Consider the following 17,641-nt stretch of genomic DNA (forward strand, 5'->3'; position numbering starts at 1 on the left):
GGGAGATTAACTCAGAAAGGAAGCCCAACTCTTTCTCAGTCGCTTCATTCCCCTTTTCTTAATTTGAGATTTAGCTGCACATTTGAAAAGCTGCATTCCAAGAAAATAAATCAAAATGCTTTATTATTCTTTGACACCAGGAATTAAAGGTATGTTGACAGTGTGTCACCCTGCTTTAAAAGAAAAAAAGCACAACTAACATTTTTGCAGAAACGATGATCATTTAGCTGTAATCCTGAAATCTGTCACAGTAAGCAGGTTTTAAAAGCATACAGTACTTTCATGGCTCTCATGTATTGTGCCTGGGAACTCACTTCCCTGAGCTTTTGTGTTTGCTGGCTATAAAAGACTCTGATTTTGCAGAAACCTGAATGTATCGTGAAGCTCAGTCTGGGAGGAGCTGGACTGGTGAAGAGAAATAGGATGCTGAAATTCTATCTGCTGTGTGCTGGTGGCAGGTTTGGGTTTGTGGATGGAGATGGCTCAAATCTGTGCATCTTTTAGGGAAAGGGACCAGATTCAGGTGGTAAGGGGGGGTTGCATTTTAAGTGTTTTGTCTTGGAATGTACTTTTTACATGTACTTAAGCTGTGTCCTGCAAAGAGACTTGCTCAGGCTATTTTGCGTAGCACAAATTGAAGACACTGACCTGTTCTGGTGCTACAAGTGCAGTTCTTGGCTTGTGGTCCACACTGGTGAGTCTAGGTCTCACTTTCACCAGCAAGGAGGGGGAATAGCCAGCTGTCCTTGGGAGCTGTGTGCTGACAGAAAACAGGCCAGGGAGCAGCCGTAGTGATCCACAGTTAGCACTCTTGTAAGCTGACCCCGTGCTGTACTCCTTGCTTGGGAGCAGTCAGTTCATCGAGTCTCAGCTTCATCTACCTATTTCTCTAAATTAGGGAATAGCTGAGTGAGAGCAAGGGGAAGGTAGGCCTTGAGCTGGTCAGTTGTCTGGAAATGGCCACCGCTAAGGACTGAGGGTAAATGGATGCTCTCCACAAGTTGTGTTTTATCCAGGTGCCACTCCATATCTTTTTTCGTGTGTGTGTGTGTAATAACATTTATTTATATTAAAACATAAAGTTTAAACATTCTGAACTGCGAGTTTGTATGAGATTTAATGCTGTGCTGCTGATATGGACTTCTATGGATGCAATGGGGAACAGGGCAAAAAGAGGTGCTAGTTGGCAGCTAACCCCTCCGCAGACTTGTCCACAGTTCAGTTGTTCGCTTCAAAAATGAGTTACTGGTTTTCTGGGTTTATAATTTAAAATTGTTTTGGAACGGTGTTCTTCAGGGAAGCTTCCAGAGCAAGGGTTATTGTTCTCCCTTTGTATTGTGTGCTGGAAAGAGCAAGTTCACCTCATCTGCATTTCTGGTTCTTTACCCAAACCATGTCAGCACAGAACAGGGTTTTTGAGTTCGACTCCCACGTACCTGTGGAAGTTAAAAGACTGAAAGAAAATCAATCATTGGGGGAAAATAAATCCTTATTTACCTTTCCCCAGAGATCTAGAAACATCCCTGTTGTGTTTGTTTATTTTTTTTACTTATTTTTTGTGCTTTATCTGTGTTTTAAAAAAAAGAAAAAGAAAAAAAAAGCTGTACTGGGTTATAATGCATTTTAACACTATGTACATATTAGCTGCTTTATGTTTCAGAATGGTAGTAATTGCTTTGTATATTAAAGTGATTCTTGTGAATTTGTGAATTACTGTCATAAAGACGTGCTTTTTCTTACTGTAACCTTTGTGGTATAAACTGTCATAACTCCCTTTTTACACAGACATTTATGTGCAGTCACATAAACATGCTTTAAAAAACTCTAAAAGGTCTCTTTTTTGAGCAGGATGTTCCCTTTACACTGATAGAGAGGCAGAGCTAGATAGGAATATGGGAAAGGGCACATTTTAAGCAGACGATGGTATCCTCATGACCTGTGCTGTGCTGTAAGTATTCTTGAGTATTTTTCAAAATAGAATGCATTTAAAATCTTAATTACTTCGAATTAATTAGAGGGTAAATCCTGAAAACAAGGTTTATCTTCCCCTTCTGATACTTATTTTTAAACTTCCTTTCTTGTTCTGATTGTAATTAGTTCTGTTGCTTAATGATGCGTGAAAGATTTTTCTCCTTTCACAGTTTAAATATGCTGTCTTTCCCTCTTTTAAGCATTCCTCTTAAATCATGTACTAATGATTTTAAGAATAGAAGAGAAGGCAGCAAACACTGCAGAGATCACAACTTGATTATGTTATCTGCAAGGATGGATCAAACCACTAGGACAAAAACCAGAACAAATCCATCACTGATGCAAATGCACCAATGGAAAAAAGAAAGGTCAGCTCAATACAGGTGGAACTAAACATTTTCATAATGTTGTTTGTATACTTGTTCACAAAACCTACATCCCTGTAATGAAGGGAATCCCAAGCAGGTTAGTTTGTAAGGTAAAAATGCAGTTGGTCTTGAATTTCATACTGAAGGAATCAGGTAACACAGGTCCCTCTGCAGTCAGTACGTCATCCAATAAACCTGATTCTTCTGGTGCTGAGGCACTTTGAAGCTCTTTGTAAGATTCAGAGCTGATTTTGTACTCTGTCTTATTAATAAAGCACCGGTTTTGCAATGACATTTCAGAAAAGTTTGTTCCCTCACAGAATGGCACGTTTCAGAGGCAGCTGCAGAAATTCACAGTATGTTCACATCTACCCAGTCGCTTCGCTGTGTCTTGGATCCTCCCCCTAGGGTGAGTGTTTTTTTTACTGTCAAGAGTCTGTTTATGCACTGCCTCGCTACTCAGGGACAATTGCACAAACAAGTCCTCCATTCCAGTTGAGCTCACGTGATATTGCAAACCAGGAGTGATGCAGTGGAACCACCTAAAAGAGAATCAACACTGTTTTTTTTTTAAGTATAGGATCAACACAGTGGCAGAAAGTGCTTGGGCAGGGTGTTAACATAACTGCTATGCAGCTGCTGAACCATTAACGTGCATCATCTCATTCTAGATGAGAAGCTTGCCTGGGACCAATCAGTCAGGACACCAGAGTTTGGTTTTGCCTCAGGCTTGCAGATGTCATTGCAGAGAGCTGCTCTCAGTGCTTACCCAATTGGGCTATTGCTCCTGTCCTCCTGTCCTACACATCCAGTGTGGTTCACTCCTGTGTATAGAAGCAGTCAAGGCTGATCTTTTCAGCCACATGCCTGCTCTCAGGAAGGTTACTGGCTGTAAAAGCAGCTACAGGAAAACACACACTGGGAACTGCTAATCAATTAGAAAGCAATGCAATTAGATCGATTTGTTTTAAAAATTCAAAACTTTTGCCATCAAAGCAAGCCATGGAGCAAAGATCCCTTTTTTAACATCATGCAGGTTGTTAAACTAGGTTTTATTCTGTGCTACGTAGGCTTTTTAAGCAGGTTCCTACTAAGGCAGCAGTGCAGCTGCAGCCTCTTGCAGGGGCTGAGCACAGCCAGGTAGCAGACCTTCCCCAGGGACCAAGTCATGTGTGCAGGGAGGCACAAGCTGCAGCACTCTGCTTTCTGCCAGCTCCAGCCCCAGGGGAACCAAAACACACAGTGACCACAGATGAGCTAAGAGAGAAGGAAGCACTAGTGGGGAGGAAAAGGAAGAGGAGTGGTGAGAACTGAAGCCACATTCCAAACATTACAGCCAGAAACAGAATAGGGAGAGCTTGTGAATTTTTCCAGATGTTGCTCATCCGACTGATAGGACAGAAAGGTTCATTGCAGCTCATACCATGTTCTGCTTTTAATAACAGTGCTGTCTTCCTTTCCTCAAAAGACTTCATCACTAGTTTGATAAGCAAATTCCAGTAAGTACTGTTTTAGTGACACCGTGTGGCTTTTAAGTATACAGTTGTAAGCGAGTGTATTCTAAAGCATCCGCCCTCAGGCGGAGTTCAGAGCCAAGCAGAGAACTAAAGCTGAAAACAGGCAACACATTCTTTAGTGGTGAAATGCAAGGCCTTTGGGCCTCGTTCATGGGAGCTATAATGACACATGTATTTCCAGAATACGTCACTTCTGGACTGTAGACCCTCTGCATCTTCTCATTAAGAAGTCTGATGGAAGCAGTTAGGGCCTTCACGCTTGCAAGTTAGATACAAACAGTATTCTAAGTCAGCTTGCTTTTAAATATTGATCCCCCCTCCTACCACCCCAGCCCAGGTTCTTTGTTTCCCTGTGCCTCCTCAATTTAGCAGTGGCAGCAATAGAACGGATTTATGGCATCTGCTTTTATTGGATTTGCCCTTTGAATGGCTTCTTCTACCAGTGTTAAAGATGTAGGTCTGAAGAGTTAAAACATTTTTAACTGAAGTCTTAGTTTACATTTCTTCCACTTTTCTAAAGTGGAAGAAAAGATAAAAGGGAAAAATCCTACCTAATCGCTAATATAATTTTTCCATGAAAACTAAGTGGGAAAATTAAGAATTTAAACAACTTATGCTTTTATTACATTTTTCACACGTGAAGATTTCTGCAACATAAATCAATTTCAAAACTTATTTGATAAAAAGTCAGTAGAAGTCCTTACACATTTCTTACTGTGTAGAAGCAGAAAATCAATATGCAGAAGGTAGGTAGGAACCTTCCCTGCTGTTTCAGACCAAGTGGAAAAAGAAGCCAGTGAAATAACACAACATCCATAACCATATGCTTAGGAACAAGTGTATTCAGTAGACACGAGGGGAGGTTTGAAAAGGATCAGCAGTTCATTAACAAAGTATACAGTCAAAAGTCATCTTTGTGACTGTGCCTCTGTGCTTTGTAGATATGAACATCCCTACTGTAATCATAGTGGACCTCATTTACAGAGAAACGGCCTTTCAGCATCTTCAAGAAGTTGTTATCCCGCTCATAGCGGATACGACAGGAAAGAAGAATCACAGTTTGCTCTGAGCACAGGTGCTCCAATGTCTGAAGCAGTTCCGCAAAAGTTTCTTCAAGATAAATGATGTCTGCCCCCAGGATGAAGTCAAATGCTCCTGGAGAGAAGTTGCCTAGGTCTTTTCCCCAGGTTAGTTCCTTCACCACAGCTCTTGGATGTAGCTCAGAAGGTAAGTTAGCCCATACGTTCGACTCCAGGAATTCCAGCGCTGGCTCCCTGTCTGTGATGGTAACGTGAGCACCTAAGTAGCACAGGAATATATGTCTCAGATAAATGCTTCAGGTCCATAAATAGAGCATCTGGAATACAGAGCTCCAAGGTAAGCAGTTCTACTATACACTAATAACTGCTAAAATGCTTGGTAAAGAAAAAAAGCAGGAAGCCCACTATCCATATGTCCCATCCTTCATCAGTCAATTAAGAATATAAAATATATTCCAAATGGAGATTAAATCAGGTTAAACAAAAAGGTTTTCTAGAGTGCATGAGAGTAGTTACTTTCTGATCGGTGACAAGAAAGTTAAATAGATTGTCACCATTAACCTGCTCAGATTCCTTATTAGAAGAGGAACAGCTAAAGAGGCCAGACAGAATTCATGCCTGTGTGATTTTGCACGGCATTACCACAGTTTGTCAAACTACTTTGTTTTTATTATTTCAACAGGCACTTTCCACTGTCAGTACAACCCTGAATTACAATGATAATCTGCAACAGTTAGCACAAATTTAAAGCAGTGCCCAGTCCCTGCCTCACCCACAGACATATCTGAGGCAAATCAATCCTCCGGACCTTGGTTTCCCTGTCTGCAAGATAGGCTAATGCAGCTTTGTGTGCTTTCTGTCTGTAGCTTTATCTGTGCTGCACTTCACAAGAAGTGGAAGACGACAAGCACAGCTCTTGCCCCCGAGGGAGAAGATCTGCAGAGCTCAGTGTTACGGAGCGGACTGCCATGGTAACAACAGCCTTAGCAGGGTCCCACCATAAAGTGAACCGTGGTGGCACTATCAGTACAGTAAATAATGCTGCAGGCTCTGAAGTCTGACAAGAGAGGAAGATGACTCAGGCAGGATACATCACAGTTCACATGTGTGGCTTTGGTATTAACTTCTGCATGCAGACGTAAAAATGCCAGTTTTACTACAGCTGTAAATTGCTCAAGGCAAACAAAAAAACCCTTACCCAACAGCGTGGCCACTATTCCCAGCAATCCAGTTCCAGCTCCGAGCTCAATCACCGACCGATCCCTGAGATCGATGCCTCCCATCTCCAGATAAGCAGACAGGACGACAGCCTGAGCCGGGAGACAAGGTCAATTAGGCGCACCTCGGTCATGCTGAATCACAGCACTTCTCATTTACACGGAGGGCACAGGTAATGGGAAGAGTCATCCGCAGCAAGGCTCAGGTCAGCCCTCCTCTGCAGACCTTGAGCCGCGTGGAGTCTCGCGAGTTACAGAAGCCGCTCCGGGCCAAAACGTCGTAACGTGCGGCGTCCAGGAGCGTTGTGCAGGGCGGCTTCTGCCAGAACCCACGTCGGGAGACAGCCAGAGCCGCGTGCAGCCCCGCAGCCCCGCGCCCGTCCCAAAGCAGGGCGGTTCGGGAGGGCTGTACCCCGCGTAAAGCCGCCCGCAGCCCTCGCGGCCGCTGCAGGCCGCACGGGAAAACGATCTTTCTTTACGCCGCCGATACCCAGTTGGGCGCTCGGGCGCTTCTCCGCGCGACCCGCACCTACCGCGTCCCACACCACGGCCGCCACGCCGCGCCGCTCCCAGTCCTGCCGGATGCGGACAGTGCGCCCGGCGAAGCGGTACGTGGCCGTCGGCCTGCGCAGGCCCTGCAGCGCCCGGCCCTCCTCGTACGGCACCAGCGCCATCGCGGCCGCCTCCTGCGGAGCAGCCGGAACGCCGCCCCGCTCCCTCCCTCTCTCCCTCTCTCCGGCCACGGCGCCCCGCTTTCCCACAGGAAGCAGCACGGCTGGCTGGCAGATGAAGGCAAGTGTGGTTATATGTGAAAGCTGTTGATTTCAACAGAGTGGCTGTAGATTCATTAACACCTCTGTGGAAGAGCATTACAGGCTGCACAGGGGGAGCAGGAACCGAAGCTTGTTTTTAGGGTTCTGCAACTGTAGTGGAATGGAAACCAGAATTTCACTCGCACCGGGCTGGTTCATACTTGTCTCACGGCAACTCAGACTTCTTTTCTTAAGCACGCCAGAGCAGGTGTGATGATTCAGCTTACTGTGGTTTTATGTCTAAAGCACTGGTTTCTTGCCACTACTCGACAATAATGCAGCGAATACTTTCTTCTCAAGAATATGTTTTTCTAAGACACATATCCCAGAGTATCTCGAGCTCAGCAGGTTCTGTACGAATCCTGCTCCCCTTCCTAGAAGTATTTCCCTTTCTTCCCTCCTAACACTACGTTGGCAATGACTTCCACATGCCTTCAACAGAAGGATTACTTTCCAGAATTCAACAGAAAGGATTACTTTCCAAGAATTACTTTCCAGATCATAACTTGGTACTGAAGCCATTAAAAAGCAATCTAGTCCACTAAAAGCTCAGTAAAAGCCCTACATTTAACTTTTTTCCTCTCTCCAAGTCTGTTTTCTAAGTTACAGTACACAAGTATTATGATGGTAGAGTAAGCGATGTGCTTTTTTTCCACTTTCATTACAGTAAAGGAAAATGCAACAACAAATAATTTTATGCATAGGGCAGTTGTCCAGAACTGAAGTGCTTTTTCTCCCAGCAAGGTGAGAGCTTAGCACAGCAATGAAATTGGAACAAATATAACTCAGTTCCACCTTCCAATGCTGCAGAAGGCAATGTGGACATCTGAGCTTTAGATAAATCTGCGAAGTAGGAAACATCTCTTCATAAGGTGAGGGTGAGTTAAAGCAAAAAGAACCAGTGCTTTGAATCCATTCTTATCTCACTCAACTGCTTGATAGAACAGAGGCGCAATGTGTCCAGCTGTAAATCCTGCTCCCTCAGATGCCAATAAGCTTTGTGGGGTAACTTAAAGAAGTGTTTCACAGCTGTGGGCCTTGTAATGCTCAGAAAATCAAAGAATCAAATAGATGTGATGGAAATGAGAGCAAATTCTTTTGAGACTGTACATCCCTTTCAGAAATCTTCTCTTGACTGCTTAATGCTTAAAATCCTTCCTTTGAAAGGAATACAACAGTCCTTGTGATGGTTCTGCAGACACTGCATGTCCCAAATAGATCTTGGAGACATGCACAATGTGGGGAAAATACCTCATCCATCTCGCAGTCTCTGGTTGCCACGGCAAAGACATGTATAAATAGAAACAATCTGATATACTTTTAAAAAACTCTCTATCTGGGAACCTGCGTTGTTGGTAACCCTCTGACAGCAACTCCTTATCACAAATAGGCACCAGGGACTGTTTGTGTAGAGATTTCTGGTTGTATGTGTTTAATCCTTTCCCATCTAAATAAATATCAGCTACTTCTGTTTGTCCTTCCACTGGAACGTGACAATTCTTTGAAGGAAAGTTTTGACAAATGTCTACTTTGCTAAGAGCTTCCATCAACCAAACAAACACTAGCTAAAACCAGGCATGAAGGAAAACTTGGAAAAGAAAGCTTTCTTCCTAGCTACCACCAGCAGTGGCCATTCAAGTGACTAGCAGTGAAGTGATGAAGTTTTTACATGTACATGTTCACTGGTAGCTTCCAGACTCCACACCAGAGAGATAGATGGGAGACTTAATTGCTTTCTGTTAAACAAAAAGGGAGTAAGCCAGAGATTCTGTTCATCACTGCTTGCAGTTGCCAAATAAAGCCTCGTTGATCTGGACCATCTTTAAATCCAACAGGACAGATTAAAAATGAAAACCCAAGTTTCTGCAGAAACTAACAGGTTATCTGAAGATATTATAACTTGCTGGTTCTGCAAGAAGTGTTAAATAACAGAATGCACGGCATGAGCTACTGCGTCATTTTCTTTGCATAAACACAGTTACATTAAACAAGGGAAGCAATGGAAAAAGTTGAGAAGATATGTAATTTCAGAAGCAGGGTCTAAAATGCAGGAAGTTTTGGTGCCTCTGAGGAAGGGGTAGTTCCCATCACTACTATTACATTCACTCCATAAACCTCACATCTTGAACAACTGTCAGACGTAATCACCACGGTTATTAAAATCTCTTGTTACTGAAAAATCACATCACTTGTAGTGGATTTAACGTGACTGATCTCTCGAAGGCCACACAGTTCCAAAAGCTGGCAATATTCTGAAATTTTAATTGACCAACAAAAAGCAAAATGAGCCAGTTCTTCTCTCCGTAAGCAACAGAGACACTTTGGTTGCTGGAAACTGCTGGCTCTTGCTAATGCACTCAGTGGATCTGACCTACAGCCTCACATTGGTGTGCCAGCAGCTGGGTGCTGAGCCATGCTGGTCTTGATGGGGAGCAGGCAGTGCTGGGCTGCACGGCTGCAGGAGGCAGGTTGGGTGTGGGTGCCTCTGCCCACCCACAGCTCTGGTGTGCAGGTTGCCAGGCTGGGGGCTGCAGAGCGTCTGGCTCAAGGGTCTGCCTGTGGGACACTGTGCTGGGAAATGTGCTGCCAAAACACCTTTGGCGGAGGCTGAATGTAGATCCAGAGGGTTAATTTTAAGTGCTCACATTTCTGATGTGTTCTGTAGGTGCAGAGTTATGTAATTGGAGGGAAAATTACAGTGGAAGCCATGCAATGTATTAACCTATAACTAGTTAACAACTAAGGGCAGTTTGAAAACAGTTGTATAGGCAAGCAGACAGCAGCTAGAGCATGCAGGAAGATACATCAGGTTTCCCTTTTTAACCAAGTAGAAACCAAGAAAAATGTTTTATTTTGTTTTGATTTTATTATTTGAGACGGTATTAGGCAGCTTTTCTCCACTCTTCAGAAACAAATCCCTTCAGACAATAGACAAGCACCAGGCATGTGTAGGCAATTCATGGTGCCTCACACCTTGCAAGAGGGGCTCCTTGGGGCCTCCTTCCAGGCTTTTCATGGCCCAGGATGGAATTAAACCTTCAGAAGTTTTCCCTAAACAAACCTATGGCTGGACTTACTCATGCAGTTTGCTGTTTCTGAACGATGGCACGCATACCAAGTTCATGTTTGTGTTAAAATACTGGAAAGCATTTCCCTTTTCCTCATTGGAAGATTGCATACATGGCCTGCAGTACAGCTATTTCCAGCGCTGGTTCCTCACGGAAGAAGAGCTGAGCCAGCTCTGCCTTGCAGGCTGTGCTCCTTGATTTCAGCACAACTGAGATCCTCTCCTCAGGTATAAGGTCTCCATAACTCCACTGCTGCAGTTCATTTTCTTGAGCCTCTGATACTCGCAAAAGCTACTTTTATGTTTTCTTAAGATAAAATGAAGGCAGAATTTGAAAAAAAGACTCAGAAGGTCAAAAAGCACTCACTGCTTACGTGCTAAGAACATCTGCACTGCCTGCACTGACACCCTGGATTGCTGCAGTCACAGGTATAGGTGGGATCAGTGACACCAGCGCTGCAATCCTCACCACTCGCCAATAGTACAGGATCTGAAAACTGAGAACATTTAGGGCTACTAAACCTCACCCTGTGACCCTGTGTATTCTGAACAGCCCCACTGGTTTCTTTTTACTCATGTCCTAGCAGAAGCATTGGATCTATTTACCTAAGTACTGTTTTGTTTCATTTTTTTTCCCTTTAAATGGCCACAGCCTTATGTTACTGCTCAGCATCAGAACACAATCATGCCTGCAGTGTTTTCATCCTGTCAGCTGGTGCTGGATTTCAAAACAGGATGCCCACTTTTCCCCCCATTATTCACAGCAGCGAGATGCAGGAGCCCAAGCTTTTGTTTTCAGTTGGTTACACAGGTCCAACCAGTGATTCATTCTTCCTGCAGCCATGTTTCCAGGAAAAGACAATGCTGTGGCTCCTCTCCAAGTCACCCACAGGCTGCTGGAGGCTCAGGCCGGAGAGCACTCCTGTGCTTGCAGCCAGGACACTTTCTAAGAAGGGATAGGGGATGAGGCCTCAGGCCAAGGCTGCCGTTATCTCCCCACAGACAAGCAAAGAGGCACATGGCCTTGGGAAAGCACATGCAGCACAGAGTCAAGGTGCAGATAAGAGTTGAATGTACAGGGTTTAAAATTCTTGGGCCTATGAAGCACAACCAGCATCTGCAAAAGGCTGGTCTCCGTTCCTGGGACTGAGGCTGACTGCCAAGCTGATAGCTTAAGGAAAATCCTGCAGTGTCCTTCCAGACATTTAGGGAGACTCCAGGCCGCTCGATGCTGTTGGTGTGGGCAATAATGCCTGCAGATATGTTCAGCGAGCAGCTGGTAGTGATGGCTTCTGGCTCTGCTCTCAGGGATAAAGCTTCTCATGGCTCTGCATGAGCCTGGGCTGGAGAGCCATGTGGCCGTGCACTCCAACACTTGGCTTCTGCAGGAGTCAAACACAAATGTGCACAGATCTGCTGGCAAGGAACTGTGCTGGGGACGGCCTGGGCTGGGCAGTGCAAGGGCTTGTCTGCAAACAGGGCGTGCCAGCAGGCAGCAACTCTTGTGTGTGGTCAAACAGGCCAAGAGCAGAGCAGAACTGCCTCCCTATGAGCCTGTGAGCAGGAACACAGCAGGCAGCACCCTGACAGGCCTCACAGCCTTCCCTTGTTGTGCCCTGTGCACACAGTTACACAGGTAGCTGGGGCTCACGGCTCAGGAGCTGCAGGGTGAGCTCCAATTAAGCAGGCCCTTCGGGCTCCCCATGCGTGCAGCAAGAGGGAATTTGGTGCTTTGTGTTTTCAGAGCAAACCATGGCTCTGTTCCATCACCACATTTGGGCAATACAGGTTGCTGCTGTCACTGTGATCTGACTTCATCCTGGAGCCCTGCCCGGCCCTGGGACAGCCTGAAGCTCTCCTGGCAGTTACAGCCACTTCCCCAGAGGCCTTCTGTTTGGATTCATTTCCCAGGTTCTAGAACGTTACCTTCTAGTTTATGGAAAGTGAAGTGAGCACACTCTCTCCCCACTGTGTGCCATTAAAACCCAAAGGTGAGCTCTGGGAGCAGCACTGAAAGACCACGGAGCAGCTGGTGTGCTGACAGGGAGCGTCCAGCTCAGCAGGCCCCTGCACAGCATTAACACCAGCCAGGCTGTTAGTGCCAGCCCAAACCCTCGGCTGCTCCTTTGTGCGTTCTGTTTAGGGCACATTTTCTATCTTCCTAAGACGAGGTTCATGTTTGAAAGACCCAATGAGCATCACGTAGAACATCCCAAAGCTGCTGCACTTGACCTCAGGGCCACACCCCAGCACGGTAACTGGCGTATGTGCGATGGGAACTGCTGACTCACAAGGGTAAATCAAGCGGGATGGCACAAGGACGGCACAGAAGGAGGACGGCACCGGCAGTAAATCACTGCGGGCGGTGTTCGGAATGCAGCCACGGCAATTGAGTCGGTGCGTGCGGCGCCATGCAGACAAGATTGCAGTGCCACCTGCACAGTCATCGCAGCTCCACGCCAAGCACCCAGCAGCGGGTGTCGCGCTCGTGTGACACAGCAGCTCTGCACGAGGGCTGCCAGTCGGCCGGAGGCTCGCAGGTACAGGAACGCTGCCCTCCGCCAGCCGCGGACGGGGCAGCGCCTCGCGCGTCGCCGTCGGCGGCACGTGCCCTCCGCGCGGCGTGACCCCACGCGTGAGGCGTGGGCGGCGCTGAGGGGCGGTGCTGTGCGCGCGCGCGTGCGCGCGTCCGGGGAGGGCGGGGGGAGGAGCGCGGGGGTCGCCGTCGCCCGTTGGCGGAGCGGCGTCACGCGGCGAGGCGGCGGACAGCGATTGGCCGGGATCGGGGCGGGGCCGGGCCGCTCCCCCTCCCCCGGCCCGGGGGAAGGTGGCCGCTCCGCCTGGGCCGTCGGTCGCCGCGCGCAAGAGGCGGCGGCTCGCGCGCGGGCCGCGCCTCGCCGGGGCGGAGGCGACGGTGATGCGGCTCTGAGCGCCGACACCCGCCCGCCTCCCGCCCTCAGCCCGGTGTCCGCGCCCCCCCCATCCGTCCTCCCCCGCCCCTCCCGGCGGCCGCGTAGCCGGGGCCCGGCGGGGGAGCGCCGAGCTCCATGGGCAACACCGTCACCTGCTGCGTGTCGCCGGACGCCAGCCCCAAGCTCGGCCGGGCCCGTGGCGGCGGCGGGGCGGCGGCGGGGCCCGAGCGCTGGGCGGACGCGTACCAGGCGGCGGCGAGCGGCGGCGGCTCGGGCTCGGCGGAGGCCGACTCGGGGGACTCGGAGCCCGGCGGCGGCGGCGGCCCGCACCTCCAGCACATCAGCGACCGCGAGTTCCCGGATGGTGAGCGGAGCGGAGAGGCGCGGAGCGGCACTGCCCCGCCCGCCGCGCCCCTTTGTCCCGGCGGGGCCGTGCCCCGAGCGGAGCGAACGAACGCGGGTCGGGGCCGGAGCTGCGGGGTCTCGGAGGGCGGGGGAGGCCCCGGGCCGGGCGCGGCTGCGGCGAACCGAGCGTCGGGCAGCGGCCAGGCAGGAGGAAGGAAAAGGGCGTGGGGGAACGGGGAGCGGGGCGTCGCGGGGGCCGAGTGCCGTGACCTCGCCGCCGGACGCGGTGATTTATAGCCCGGCGTGCGGGCGCCCGGCGAGGGCCGTGTGCCTTTCGGCGCTCCTTGGCGCGGCTCGGTGCCCGCGGCCTGCGCTCCGTGAGCCCGTGCCGCCGCGCGGCTCCTCCCGGCGCCCCGAGCCGCTCCGCGCACACCGCACGTGGGGCCGTGGCTCTGCCGCTCCCAACTTGGCTTAAGTCGGTGCTGTGCTGAACCTCTGCGCGAGCGTACCCGCGCCTGGAAGAAACGAGTGGAAGGAAACGGCTGTCCGACGGGCTTAGCGAAGGGTGGGCCCGGTAACGGCTGCCGCCGCCCCTCTGTGCTCCGACGGCATTTTGGTGATTGGAGAGAGAAACTGCGTGAGCTTGAGGAGCAGTTAGCACTTGTGCCTGGTTCTGCACAGCACTGCACTGCAGCTGTGACCAAAGTGCAGCAGAGCGGGCAGCTTCCCTGCAACACAGTAGGAGAAACTGTATTTGCTCATCCGGAGAAATAAAGTTTTATTTTTGCAGAAACGTCGAAACTCTCCCACACTCGTTAAGCAAGACAAAACTAAACTAGCAATTCTAACAAGTCAAGCAGAAGTGCCAAAGCTAAGTGAATCTGCCCAGGAGTAAGGGTTATATCTGATCGAACCCTCTCAATGTGGTCGTGTCAGCAGACCTAAGTAATTAGGCTTAACTTTGAAATCATCCAAACATCAGAACTTACCTCAAAGTAGGGAAGTACTAGTTTTGTTTATTTTTTTTAAACATTCATCTGTGGGTGAAAGTGCCCAAGCATAAGGTGCCAGTTGTCCATCTCAAACTATACTTTTGCGGCAGTAGAAGGTTTGATCTTGAGGCCAGAGCTAAGCCCCAGACTGGCTCAGCTTGGATGGTTTGGGTGTGAGATGGCTTTGAAGATGACCAGTATGTGGTGCACAATGGAACTTGCCATAGCTGATGAATGCTACTTGTCTGCAGCTTTCTAGCTGATAGGACTATTTAGGGCTGTAGAAAGGATCAAAGTTTGACAGTTTTATGACAGTACTGCTCTGTATGGTGAATTCTTTGAACATTATGAAGTGATAACTGAATGGAATTGATGTAGTCAACCCCATAATGTGAAACATTACTTCTGGAGAGCCAGAAATCATGTGCTACAGAGCAGATATAAGTTTGTCAGCAGTACTGCAGTCTATTTAAGACTTTCTATGAAATTGTTTGATCTGTAAATGTGGCTTTTACACACTGGAAATGTGTGTTTGTCCCAGTTAGGTCTGGGATATAAAAACTGTCAGCATATCAAACTCTGTGTGTTCCTGTGCTGCTGCAGGATGTCACGTTGTTGTTATAGTGCTAGGTAGCTCATGGGTTCAGTTTTAGGCATAAATATTGTGTATTTTTTCTTATGTGTGATATGATAAGCTAGTTAAGTTGTTGCTTTCTTCAGTAAGAGAGGAGTTGGAACTCCTAACTGGCCTTTTCTTGGGTACTTAGGAAAAAAGCAACAATCTACAGGGGCAAAGAGGTCAGCATCATCTTGACTATTACTGTTTCATGGTGTGCTGTTCTAGGAATTCCTAGGAGCACAGCTACACATAGCAGGAAGCTTGCCTCCAGGTGCTGTGGAGACACTAAGTTCCTTACATCTGTCTTTAATGTTTGTTGTTCCTAGGTCATAATCCTTTTCCACTTGTTTTGCTAAATTTGAGTGTTTTGGTTGTATCAGGAATGCAGAAGTTACCAGCTGTGATTTGCACATTTTTTTAATTTTATTTTTAGCAAGTGCAATGTGGTCCTTACAGGTCAAGGCTCTTATGTGGGAGCTATTGGGGTACTTTGTGATACTTGTCAACATACTGCTTAGCAGGTACTGTATTTCATAACAATTAGCCTCTGAACATTAATTTAATTTGGGGGGTTTAAAAGGACATACACATTGTGTGAAATACAGTGTATAAATCTTGAACTTGTTGTGTCTCATTGCTAGACACATACCAACTCCCACTGTTATCTGGAATGTAAGTGTGAAATGGATTTATTTAGTGAAGTAGCACTTCAAGCAGTGCTGGAGTCAGGAATTGTAACACTAAGTTGCATGGCTTAGTTTTCAGCAGATACTAACATATTTTGATATATATTTCCAATTCTAAGGTAAGATTTATTTAACCTAAACTAATCTGAAAAGTATTAAGGCTATGAAACAATTGGGAACAGCATCCACTGAAGTACTCCCCAGGGGGTGAGGGCTGATGATGGTCAGCTGGCTTCAGAAGGTTGCTGCTCACAGCTGCCTGGATCCAAATTAAATTGTTCTTTCTTAAAACAGGGATGTTACGAGGTAATGTTTATTTAAGGCAAAAAAGGAAGAATAAGTGGGAAGGAGATAAAGCATACTGAGAAACTGAAAATGTAATATTTCAACAAAAGTTGGTTCAAAGGGGAAGAGATTGTTGGCTTTGCTGCTGAGAGAGTCTCAAGGATTAATTTAAATGTTATTGTTATAGAGATCCTGAGGTATAACCTGTTCTGTACACAACTTTTCTGATTGAGCAGTATGGCTACGTTTATGGTTTGATGTTCAAAGGGGAGGTTATGTAAAGTGGAACAAACACAACTTTGAAAACCAATAGCTCCTTCTCAGTAGGTTTGTCTTCTGTTAATGTTGAATATCAGAAACCGAAGTGAGCCTAGGGCTGCTCATTGACTGCTCAGCTGGACATCGTGTTCGTTACTTCTGTGTTCAGCTGGGCATCGTGTTCATTACTTCTGTGTGCAGCTGGGATTGACCAGCAGGCTTTCCTCTCCAGTTTCAGAAGTAGCAGCAGCTCTTTGATGTTAATGTTCCATTTGGGTTAGTTTGTGCTGATTACTGTTTCTTCCAAGTGTGTGATGACTAATTTTTAGTTGGAGACATTTTTGTGTGTGTTATTTTCACGTTTTATTCTAGGGAGAACTTGTTACAGTTGATACTCGCTCACCAGATCACTGTGTTATACACTAGTCCACTAGTCTAGTTTTTGTAGATTCTGTGATGAAACCAGAACAAGGCCTTGCTGGCAGTCTTCTCTCATTTGTACTTGAAAATATTATCTTCATCCACTGCTGCTGCTTGCTGAGCACAGTGATTTTGGTGGGACTTGCCTGATGCACCAGGGCCAAGCAGAGGATTGCTGACCTGCTGGTCTGATGGGACAGCATCACATGGTGCCTCCCCATGAAAAACTGGGAGGTGGGGAATGAAGGGGGCAAAGCAAATAGGACCAGAAGTGTTCAGAGGGGTATGGTAATCACACAGGGGTTAAATGGGGAAACAAATGTAAGGAGACTTTGTAGAGGAGAGTTAAGAAGAGAGTGATTTTTGCTTCAGCAGGTCAGACTACTGCCTATCTTAACTCTTCAAGCACCAATAAACCTACCTTTCTCTTTTATTAATATCTCTGGCTCTTCAGAAGCTGCTCCATGCTGAAAGGGGCAAGCTGCAAGTTGTCTGCATGCCACACTTGCTAAACAGTGTTGGAGATAATCAGTGTATTCCAATATATGTTCACCTGTGTTGCAATTTTTACCAAGTTTTCTGAAAGTCTTCCTGTAGAAGGCTTAAATTCTGTTTGTCCCCTATATAAACATGTGGCTGTTGCAATTGTTGTTTTTTAATCCTCATTAAAATCTTAGTGAGAGGAAGGGAAAAAAAAAACAATGCAAGGAATTATCTTCTTATAGGAGTGTTCAGCTGTCTACTTAGATTCGTATGAAATTTGGGATGAAAACCAAGAGACACTTCTTTTCTGTTATTCCCACTAAGGTCTTTTCCACATAATTTACACTCTTTCTTTTTTCCCAAGAGCTCTCACTGTCTTCCTCCTACTAGCGACTAGGAACTGTTTACAGAGATGTTTATAGTGCTTACAGGTAGAACAGATGTGAAAGAATTGACTCATCTGCAAGCCTGAAACACCTTCCATCTTGCTGCCTTAGGATGCACGATGCAGCCTTAATGAATTGACCTCAAAAGCACGCATAACAGCAATGATGGGATTAAGAAGTCCTTTAGAAACATTACTAAAGGGCTCTACGCATTTGTGAATTGGGAATAGAGGAAAACATCTATCTCTATTTCTGTTCTTCTG

At 47.0% G+C, this 17,641-nt stretch overlaps 2 protein-coding genes across 4 annotated transcripts in view; one reads left to right on the forward strand and one right to left on the reverse strand.

Moving 5' to 3' along the window:
- Positions 1 to 4,719: 4,719 nt before the first annotated feature.
- METTL21A (methyltransferase 21A, HSPA lysine) lies at positions 4,720 to 6,822 on the reverse strand. Of its 2 annotated transcripts, none has more exons than XM_065751385.1 (3): positions 6,647 to 6,822; positions 6,095 to 6,206; positions 4,720 to 5,155 (listed from the first exon to the last, which is right to left on the reverse strand). In XM_065751385.1, the coding sequence occupies exons 1-3, from the start codon at positions 6,785 to 6,787 to the stop codon at positions 4,758 to 4,760; spliced, it is 651 nt and encodes a 216-aa protein (XP_065607457.1). In that variant the 5' UTR covers positions 6,788 to 6,822; the 3' UTR covers positions 4,720 to 4,757. The 2 variants fall into 2 exon arrangements, with proteins under 2 accessions (XP_065607457.1, XP_065607458.1); XM_065751386.1 differs by having other exon boundaries at positions 5,001 to 5,213.
- A 5,992-nt stretch (positions 6,823 to 12,814) lies between these two features.
- CCNYL1 (cyclin Y like 1) overlaps positions 12,815 to 17,641 on the forward strand; it is a 236,616-nt gene continuing 231,789 nt past the window's right edge. For both annotated transcript variants that reach the window (XM_065751098.1, XM_065751097.1), the window contains exon 1: positions 12,815 to 13,268. In XM_065751098.1, the coding sequence (XP_065607170.1) occupies positions 13,040 to 13,268 (229 nt within the window). In that variant the 5' untranslated portion in view covers positions 12,815 to 13,039. The remainder of the gene's footprint in view (positions 13,269 to 17,641) is intronic.

Source organism: Cyrtonyx montezumae, unplaced genomic scaffold, assembly GCF_038088225.1.
Source record: "Cyrtonyx montezumae isolate F1298 unplaced genomic scaffold, pur_monq_1.0 scaffold_7, whole genome shotgun sequence".
Classification (NCBI taxonomy): domain Eukaryota; kingdom Metazoa; phylum Chordata; class Aves; order Galliformes; family Odontophoridae; genus Cyrtonyx; species Cyrtonyx montezumae.

What these genes read in the sequence shown, in the direction of transcription:
- METTL21A (XM_065751385.1), bottom strand. Translation starts at nt 6,787, where the DNA reads ATGGCGCTGGTGCCGTACGAGGAGGGCCGGGCGCTGCAGGGCCTGCGC. An exon ending in CGGCCGTGGTGTGGGACGCG is followed by an intron (nt 6,207 to 6,646) that starts GTAGGTGCGGGT and finishes CTCCCGGCTCAG; the next exon opens with GCTGTCGTCCTGTCTGCTTA. An exon ending in AATAGTGGCCACGCTGTTGG is followed by an intron (nt 5,156 to 6,094) that starts GTAAGGGTTTTT and finishes TGTGCTACTTAG; the next exon opens with GTGCTCACGTTACCATCACA.